We start from the raw sequence: 10,613 nt of genomic DNA on the forward strand, positions 1-10,613 counted from the left end.
CAAAGGACTATTGTTTGTTGATCAGCAAGGGTGCTGCAGGTTACTTGCAGATCCTGGATGAGAGCGCTTCGCCTCTCCACTACATCTTCCCTTCTTATCTTTCTTTACTTGTACTGACTTTCTAGTTATGTCGGCTCGACCACAGAAAATCCCCGAAATAGGATATACACTTGCACGGACAACTTGTTTAGATGTTAAAAAGATTAGGTGCGGTCAGGTGTCGTTTGTTTTATCTGAGGCCTTGACGAGGCTTGGTTCAATGTCCCTGAGGCTCCTCACGTTCTATGTGCGCAGCATGCTTTTGCTTTGATGTGTAAACTCATGGAGAAACCACAAAATGTAGCACACGTTTGCATCATTGTTGCGCGTTACGCAGGTGAAGGAAGGCCTCTCATCTCCCATTCATTTCAGTACAAACGCACATCTGTAAAAGTGTCAATTGATTTTTATTAGCATCAGCTTCACTCAGTTGAAGAAAAAACAACTTTTGTCTTTGGAACGTTTATCATGGAAGAAAAAAAATCTACAAAAGAAGTAGGAAGAACAAGATATAAAACAATGGCATCAAAATAGCTTTGACAAAAAAAAAAAAAAACAGGGAAAAAAGGCTCAAATATTTTTGGATGCAGGGCACTTTCTCATTTTTTGCCCTATTGTTTACAAAATAAGCAAAGAGGGGAAAAAAAACCAAAAGTATTTACAGTGCATATATTTACATTAAGGCTTTTTGCAGCAGGAAAAAAAAACTATTGATCTAATACAACCCCCACTTCTACACAATCAAATAAATAGTCAGATTTACCATGTTACATTACAGTGCTATATTGTCTTTATGCTACCTGCAGTGAATAAACAAATGCAGTAAGAATTGCAGGGTAAAGGGAAAAAAATACACCATCAAATGGACACCTTAAATATGTATTAAAGGACAGGTACACTTTTTTTTCCCCATCATGGCACTCATGTTTGGTCTGAAACATTAGCCATTAAGACCAAAATTAACAAAGTTGGCAAATCCCATTCAAACCTGACCAGGTGTGAGCACCTTTAAAGGGCACTAATATAAAAAAAACAAAGATCATCTTTAGAGAAATTAGGTTTTTGTTAAATTTTAACATTTTTCAAAAGGTATTTAAGAATTCTGTTTCCAGTTTTAGAAGGTGGCATTTGTGCACTGGTTTTAGGATGGTAATTAAACGGCGCCATAAGTCTTAATGAGTTCAGAGAGTTTATGGTTTGAGATCAGCTCATTTTGATTCCTATAGTGCTAAATTACTGTGCAAGGGTCTTGAGCTCCACTCATCAGTTCTTCAAAAATCGCTAGAAAATGTGTTTCTTTGCCAATTTGCCTATTTTCTATAGAAGATACTGCTTCATCTTCTAGGTTAGATGTCCTTTATGTACTTCAGCAATTTATATATCAGTGTGAGGTCACTTAAAAAAACTCCTCTGGTAATGATCAGGCACGAGGATTTGACAGAACATAAGTGAAAACTAAATCCTTTGACCGACCTTCAAGAAAGCCTGGAGAACTATTGCTTAAGACTACTTGAAAAGGTTGCAAGAAAGTCTGGACCCTTAGAAGCCAAATATAAAGAAATGAAAGCTGATGCCTGACTTCTGCACATCATTGCAACTTCTTATAGGGATTTGAATGAAAGTTATAAGAAGTGAATCTATGTTCTTTGTAAACACAAACTAAATTAAAGTTACAAAAGGTTTACAATAAAATCACATGTACATCCCAATATTTTCTTCTTCTTTTCCAAAGGTGAACCTGTACTTTAAAAGAGAGAAAGTATCCATGTTGGTTTGTCTGATTAAGCCAAGTGGCAAGTTATCTGTGCCCAGAGTCAGAGTTAAACACCTTTGGAGAAAGGACTGTCTGTCACTCTTGTACAGTTGTTCCACACAATGTCAGGGTGTCTGAAATGGCCAGAGCCGAGTTGTCTACTGACAATGAGAAACATCAGAATTTAAAAGTCTCATCCCACAAGTTGAGTCCAGAGATTTGATAGATTAGGAAATTAAAACAGCACCATAGGTATTTAAAAGAACCACCCACCTCCATCACAGCTCTGTTACCACAAAACAAAAACACATGAACCAGAGGCACTTAATAAGGTATCGTTGACGACGATGATGATGATGATACTTTGGTTAAAACATTTCAAAAAGTAAATCATTTGATGGCACATCTGAACAGAAGTATTATTTTCCTTAAATCAGTCACTTTTGTTTGAACAGATTTCTAAGATGTGTCCTGCTTACATGTGTCTGGTTGGAAATCCATCAAAAAGAGAGAAGCTAAATAATTAATCACCTAATTGCTGCTCCTTAGCATCCATCCACATCCCTCCATCAGTCTATAAAATTATAATCTTTCTCTCTTCATCTCCATCCCCCACTGCTCTATCATCAACATCTCCAGAGAATAAAAGTCTTCAATTTTTAATATCTGAACAGCAATGACTTGTGTGGTGATCAGAGATCCAGTCCAGTAGTGATAATAATTGTTCCAGTGGTGTTTGAAAAACAAAGGTGGAGCAACAATCACGTCTAGTGCAAACCTAAGGATTTGTTGGGGTTTTTTTTTTAAATTTAAAAAAAAAAAAAAAAAAAAAAAAAAGATCAAATCTGGATATTCCAGTTATATAAACAAACCAATGAGTAAACAAAGATTTTGCTTAGCTAATTTTCATGAAGTTCTATATTACAATAAAGAAAGATGATATTTTAATGCTTTCAATCCAGTTACTAAAATAAAAAAAAATAAAAAAAGAGTCCAAATGGACTGGAAACACATTTAGGAGCTACCATTTTCTTTTTGTTTTCAGGTGTCTCCTTTCTCATTGTCCAGATGATTTTAAACTAAGTAGAAGTGGAGCCTAGGGTAAGTGGGACGTGGCCACAATTTTCCTACTCTAAAGCCTCCTACTTGTCCAGCTCCGGGTCGAAAGCAACACGGTTGCTTGCTCTCGTGCTATTGTAACACACGGTTGCAGCACCCGGAGGAAAAGTGATGTCAGTGAAATGGCTCCGCATCATGCAGCCTGTGTAACACTGCAGCGGTGGGAGACGGAGTGAGTGCTTTGATGTGTTATGATAGTGCTTGTACAGTATAACTTTTAGAGTGTGTGCAAATGCTGCTAGTTCTGGTGTCTCTTCATGTGAAGGGCGAGGTGGTCGGAGCGGGAGAAGGATCGGGAGCAGACGGCACACTGGAAGGGTTTGGCACCCGTGTGTTTCCGATAGTGACGCGTCAGCTCGTCAGAACGGGCGAAGCGCCAGTCACAGCTTTCCCACGTACACCTGTACGGCTTCTCACCTGCAGGACGGGGAGACAGGAGTCGGTCTTCATGAGTACAGCAAAGAAAACAGTAGAAATTACTTTGAATGTCTTGCATAATCACAACACCTGAAACAGTTGACAGAGCAGGCGGCTCATAATGTCTTAATGACAACCATTTTTGTTTAAACACAAGATAATTCCCTGTCTTAAATGACTCATACCAACTGGGTGGAGAAACTGGGATGACAGGCTTTACTGAAAACTCCAGTTTTCTGGCAGCATATACAGTTACAAGGCTGTCACTCACAGGAATTCATCACGCAATACGGCTCAAACACTACACAAGTTTCTCACGTCGTCTCATCTGCATTGTCTGCTTTTGCTTCTGGCATGCTTCTTTGATGGGTTTAGCCTGTTTGTACACACTCATCCCACGCATGCGGCTGCAGGCATCTTCTGGAAAGGAGCGTGACCTCCGTGCTTTAAGACAACTTCTGTCTATGGTCCGACACTCGACCGACACAAAGCCGCCTGTTAAAAATTTTAACAATCTGTTCAATCTGAGTTACAAATTGTTTTATCACTTACAATTTCTTTTAGTTAATAAAAGGAAAACAAAAAAACGGAATATAGTTTTCCTGAAAATCTCCAATAATTTTGATCACGATGCACCTTTCCAGAAGCATAACTTTTGGATGAGTAGTCAGCAAAGTTATTAAACAAAAGTAATTTTTGTGGTTTTTTCCAACTTGACAAGATTCATTTAAAAATTCTTAGCAGTCCTTTGGCAAAACAGCCAGTAAGGCTTAACAATGCTAAATGTAAAGCCAAACAGAGAAACGAAGCACGATGTGGATTAGGGTCAGAAGAGGCCAACGAAAATGTATTTAGTTTAGATGTGGTCCTGCACGTGTACTGTGAGAGTGCAATGGTCGAACAGTAAAGCAACAGCGTGGGAGTGCGATACCGTGGCTCTAAAAATCTGAGTGGATTGGTATTTGTACTCACAGTCATCCTCAATTTTACTCATAACCTCCCATTAAAGAACAAAAAGAAAAAAAACCAGCTGCCTGTGAAATAAGATGAAACAGATTAAAGTAATAATAAAATTTTTTTTATGAAAATCATTACATAATTTTGGAATTCCAGTTCAATAGAAAGATTTTTTTTAAAAAGCAAACAAATATGATTAAATATGTTACATCACTTATAAACTCATAATTTGTTAAACAATCCTTTGTTTCCACTACAGTCAGGTATTTTCTGTGGCCGTCAGACTTCTGCACCTGTTTACAGGTATTTTGTCCCACTGTTCATCAGAGAAGTGCTCCAATTTTTCCAGGACCTATTTGTTGTTTTTTTCTTCAACTCAATTAAATAAAAACCAGTGCCTAAATTAAATTAAATAAAAATCACTAAATGATAATTTAGCAATTTTTTAATTATTGTTCCTTTTTTTTTGTCTCCAGTTATTTGAGTGACTGTTGGAAATTCAGCCGTGTCTTGAATGAAAGGGTGTGAATACGTTTGAGGACGACTGTAGCACTATGAGTGCTTAGTCTTCATTGTGAAACAGCATGCCGGTTGATGAGATTACTCTTGGCTGCCAAAAGCCCAGAATAGCTTCTTGACATGTAAAAAGTGTAAGTATGCTACCTAACTTGAACCCAACAGAACACCTTTGTCACTGTAAAACACCCCTGAGGCTTAGTGGTGTTTTGCAGGAAGAAAAAGGAAACCCCTCAAGCAAAAACTGGTTCCCCCACATTTGTCATGTGGGGGGAACCAGTTCTCTAAACTTGTGCTTCAAGCTCTACAGCAGAGGTGTCCAGCTCCGGTCCTCGAGGGCCAAAATCCTGCAGGTTTTCTATGTATCCCTGCTCAGACACACCTGATTCAAATTAATTAGTAATATAGCTTAATCAGTTGTGCACGTCACTGGCTGTTTGATCCATTTAGTGGAAGCTAGATGTGTTGGAACAGGAATACATGGGAAACCTGCAGGACAGCGGCCCTCGAGGACCGACTTTGGACACCCCTGCTCTACAGCGTCCCTACAACAACGTTAATAAGCCGTTACTATATTAGTCCTGCCAAACTAAGAAACACACACACACCTCAAGCTGAACACAATGAGAAAGGACAATGAAAAGATGCTGAGGGGACAAAAAAAAAAAAAAAAAGAGAGAAATGAACTGAATACACTTTCAAACACATCCACCCACATACCAACCAACACACTTACAATCAGGGTAATGGATGTTGATGGAGATTAGAGTGGGAACTCCCACTGGGACCCAAACGCATTAAGAATCATCTCATACAGATTACTGACAGGTGTGTGAGTGAGGACGTACATTTGTGTGTGTGTGTGCGCTCGTTGCGAGTGTGTCAGCGTGCATTCAAGCAGCTGAATAAGGGAAGCAGAATGAGTAACAGACAAAGATAGAAATAAAATGAGAGGAGGGGGGATCCGAGGGAGGGTTGAAGGTGGCCGGATAGCACAAAAACAGAGGAGAGGATGATTGGATGAATGGAAGGGAGATAAAAAAAAAAAAAAGGAGCAAGGCAGAGGATATGTAGTTGCTAATACACAACCATTTACTCGTTGTGCGCTCATCTTGTGGTCTATAATAACTGCAATAACCACGATCAGCCTGCAGCATGAATGACGCCAGATCTAATTGTCGTGTCATGTTCCCAGTACTGAAATGCAATGCGCACACACCCACAACGATGTTCTGAACAAGTAGTCCAGATTCATAAGCGGAACACATTCTGGGTGAGAGTGAGTTTTGTTTGTGCTTCCAGATGAGCGAGGAATGTGTAGATATCAACAGAAGCTTTGTTTTGTTAGCTGGAGTGAGGTGGGGCCCAACACCTAAGCACTTGTTTGGTGACTTTACTCATCCAAAACCAAATGGTTCAAAGGTGAATGTGTAAAGAGGAGATGGACTAAGAAAAAGACAGGGAAACTTGGACATCAAGGAAAAGGGTCTGTAAAGAGCACAGATGAGCAGATTGTGCAGATGAGTCTGCACGGTTTTTGTATCTGTGCATGCATATCTTATTGCGGTCATAGCGGAAAAGAAAAGAAAAACAAACTAGCTTCTAAAAAGAGAATTTGAACAATTTCTGATACGGTAACATGATTCTGAAAAAGATGGCACCACATGTCCAGTGCTGACCACATATTCTGTGAGGCATCCACTGGCAGAAGTGTGTCACTTCCACCTGTTTTGATGGAATAGTATATTGGGCAGAGGATGGGAATGGGGAAGGATACATTTACACACACATGCCAAGAACACAACACTCTGCCTAGCAACACAGTGCCAGTCCAGATACTGAAATCTGATTCCTGTTGGCAGATTTTTTTTTTGTTTTTTTTAATGGGTCTCTTTTTTTAATTTAAAAAAAAAAAAAAGTTAATTTAATTTGATGAACGTCTTACCCGTGTGAGTCCTGAGGTGGGCTTTGAGATGGGACGACTTGGTGTACACCTTCTTGCAGCCTAACGACAGACACGGAGATAAACACAAACAGACGGCTTAGGTCGAATAATCTGCATGTGTCAGATATGCATTTACCCAATAAACTGAGCCGTGGTATGCAAGAAATTTAAACTAATGAGGAGCAGAAGCTGTTTGGAATGAAATATGGTGCATATTTAGCAGAAACTCAAAAACAGGACTTTCAGATATCTTGCTGCTCTAAAACATGCACGACTCCCTGGTTTAAGTATTCAAACATTTAAAGTCAATTATCACACAGAAGACCGTAACAGAATAACATTTTAAAAAATGATTTAACAGAGAAGCTGCAGCAACGCAACTACTAGACACTTGAAATGTGGATCTGTGGAAATGATGGATTTGCTTCATTTGACTTTTAAAGAAGTTAGACGTGTGCCGACATGCTCAAAGGAGCTCTGCTTAAGCTTATTTTACATGCTACCACAGGCTAGTTGACAATGCGTGTCTTACAAGCAGCTGCACATCTTACAGCTTTGGTTTGTGCGCTTTATGTACGCGTGTGTGTGAGCCAGTTAGGAAAAAAAATAATTTAACCTGAGTGAGCAATCTCAAGTATGCATGCAAATGTGTGTGTGTGGGAAAAAAAGAGATCAAATGACTAAAGGAGAACATCTATGTAATTAACACACCCACACACTCGGTTTTGTTCCACAATCATTCCAGTGATGATTTAGAAGCCACAACAGTGTGGGAGCTCCTGGTTAACACTGACACAATAGTTTAAGGTACAATAATAAATACCTAGACCATATACTTAAGTCAAAGGCAGTAACAGACCATCTACTTTGCTGTAATATTTGTTATTTCAGCAGAGTGCATAATGGGCACGATGACCAAAATGGAAAGTCATCTTAAACACAGCCTATAATTTCAAAAAAATGCATGGCAGTCTTAAAATGAATCTGGTTGCCATAATGCTGACCTTTGTGAGTGACCTGACATTCACCTGACCACAGTGCAGCACAAAAACAAACACACACACGCCACAGAAGAAACAATCTGCGTGTGTAATTCAGAGTGGGCATATGCTGTTCTTCTAACCTGGGTAATCACAATGGTGGATTCGTCTTTTCTCCAAGTCTGGATTGTTTCTCCGGTTGTAGCGGACAGGCATGGGGTTCTGTGATGGAGTTGGAGTTGCTGTGGGGACTTGGGGAAGGACTGCAGCCGGGCCTTGGACTGGTGTGGGACCTGCAGTGAGGGACATGGCTAGGCTACCAGGTCCAGGGCCAGGTCCAAGTCCAGGACTGCCTCCTGCCAACTTGGAGGCAATAGTGGCTGCATATGAAGGAGGAGGGGACATAGTGTGGAGCAGCTCCTTCTGCCTGTCAGGGCTACCGGGCTCTGAGCTCGGTGGGGAGGGTGGCAGGTAGGGCACCTGCTGCTGCAGGAAATGGGGGTGTGCCTGAGTGTGAGGGTGTGTGTATACGCTGCTGCCCAGACTGCAGTAGACAGACTTGGCAGTTTGATCTTGTTGGGAAGCAGAAGAAGTGACTGGCAAATCGTGGAAAGGCGTGTGGATGGCGGTGGTAGAATTAAGCTGTATCTGCTGCTGCTGATGATGATGATGATGATGATGCTGAGCCTCCATACCATTGCCATGGTGATGATCCAAGCCAGAGTTTAGGAGCTGAAACAGCGAGCTGCTGCCGTCATGGTGGAGCCCATGCTGTTCGAACTGGGACGTTATTTCCTGTTTGATAAACACTTCTGGCAAAGAATCACCACCGCGGCTGCTTCCCGACTGGTTGAAAACACTGAAGTCTGGTAACCCTGTTAAGGTCATGTTTATGGCTGAGGTTTCCATGGCAATGTTGCCAGGGCTGTGCCCAGATGTGCTGCAGCTACTTGTGGGTGTATTGTTGGGACAGTGAGGCTGTAGGTTGGCGGAGAAACATGAAGAAGCCGTTTCAGTTTTTATTTGCGTGACAGCTTGATGGTTCTGGTGCTGAGGGGACCGCAAATGCTGACTTGAGCCCATCCTCAGATAGGCCACATCAGGCAGGTAAAGATTCATGTTGAGGGTGTAGGGAGCCCCAGTGGGATCATCAGTGAAAAACTGATCCACTGCAGATGAACTGTCTCTGTGTGACTTCTGTTGGCTGTCTGCGTGAGGTGGGAAAGGAGGAGGCTGAGGGGAGAGATACCGGTCCATCTCAAACTTTGCCTGCGAATAGAATGGTAAACACATAGAAAAGTGGATTAACAAAAAACACAAAAAGCCAAGGCCAAATTTAAGCAAAAAGTTTCTCACGAGCTTCCATTAAAACTATCCTGAGGTACTATTTTGAGAAGACAAAGGTTTGATGGGACAGTCACTGCTAAAACATTTATCAAGTAGTCATCAATAGGCGGCTGCAACATTCCCCCTCTGCCTGCAAATCTGAACTCAAAAACCTACCTATCCTCTGTGAGGCAAACACTTAAGGATCTCGCCATCTAAAGAATCAGATCCTCCATATAAACAGACAATCTGCACGTGTACTTATGATAGGACTCATGAAACAGCCAAACTTAAGGTGAGACACTTCAGGTCTCCTTAGAACTGTGCCTGATGGTCTCTCTCCAGTGGATCTGATGTGTAAAAGTTAGACAGTCCTGCAGCTAGAGGATGGAATAGCAACATGAAAGGGAATGGGGAAACACCCATGCCTCCCTGTCGGCTGCTGCAGCAGCAGCAGCAGCAGTCTGGGGTTGGGCTGCTATTTGAGGCTCCTGATCCAACCAGCTGTTCCAGACTTCTCGTTTCTGCTGCACAAGTTTTCCTACAAACTGGGAACATAGTTGCAGGGGACATTTCTACCGAAGCTGGAGTCAGTTGTTGTCAGCAGGGTATGATGGTTGTGAGCGGGTGCCAAGGGGAGCCCAACAACTGGTGACCAACTGGCTGGCTGGCAGAGAAAACATGCGGTGAATGAGTTTGCAGACGGAGCGCCTCCGTCGCACGTCCAGCTGGCCGCTTACTCACAAATAAATAAATAAATATATATATATATATATATATATATATATATATATATATATATATATATATATATATATATATATATATATATATATATATATATGTATATATATAGTGCAAAATAAAGTGATGATAAACACAACCCAGCAAGGCCCAGTCAGAATTCAGAAGCCAGCACAGAAAACAACCTGAGATCCCCAACCAGTCTGCCACGCCCATTCAAAGAAACGCACAAACATGTGAAATCGGTGGGATTTTTTTCTGACGGCTTTTACCTGCGCGAAGTCATTTTGTGCAGCCTTGTCTGCTCCGGGGATCTTGCAGTCCAAGCCGAACAACGCAGAGTCCTCCAGAGGGAATCCAGTCGTTTTCTGCAGCGAATAGAAGGGGTCCTCCTGCACGCCGCCGCTCATCGTGAGTGTTGCGGCCATGAAGCTCCGACGCAGCAGCGCAAAATGCTCGCTCGTCCTGTTACGCAGAAAAAGGGATGCGACGGCGTGCCGAGAAAAGTGTGGAGCCGACGAGGTGTCGTGCGTGTGGTGGAGCAATTACTGTGTGCCTGTCGGCAACATCTCCTTCCACTTGTTCCATCCCTCCGGCAGTTTTCTATCTCTCTCTCTCTCTCTCTGCAGGGCGGAGCGGCGCAGTGTAAATACAGAGCACGCGCCGCCCACCGAGCCCCCTGAAAACGCTTTGATCATTCATTCACCGGCCACCGCCCTACGCGCCATCTCAGCGCCTTGGAAAGGTGCAGGACCGGCCTGACGGCAAAAGGTGGAGAAGGCTGAACTCCTTAAACTTTTTTTTCTCTTCCCTTCTT

The 10,613-nt window shown here is 42.0% G+C and overlaps 1 protein-coding gene across 1 annotated transcript; it reads right to left on the minus strand.

Moving 5' to 3' along the window:
* Nucleotides 1-443: 443 nt before the first annotated feature.
* Nucleotides 444-10,301, minus strand: klf5a (Kruppel like factor 5a). The gene is made up of 4 exons (XM_079249358.1): nucleotides 10,069-10,301; nucleotides 7,870-8,995; nucleotides 6,747-6,806; nucleotides 444-3,328 (listed from the first exon to the last, which is right to left on the minus strand). The coding sequence occupies exons 1-4, from the start codon at nucleotides 10,222-10,224 to the stop codon at nucleotides 3,150-3,152; spliced, it is 1,521 nt and encodes a 506-aa protein (XP_079105484.1). The 5' UTR covers nucleotides 10,225-10,301; the 3' UTR covers nucleotides 444-3,149.
* Between the last annotated feature and the right edge of the window lie 312 nt (nucleotides 10,302-10,613).

The sequence above is a fragment of the Telmatherina bonti genome (genome assembly GCF_933228915.1).
Source record: "Telmatherina bonti genome assembly, chromosome: 11".
NCBI lineage: Eukaryota > Metazoa > Chordata > Actinopteri > Atheriniformes > Telmatherinidae > Telmatherina > Telmatherina bonti.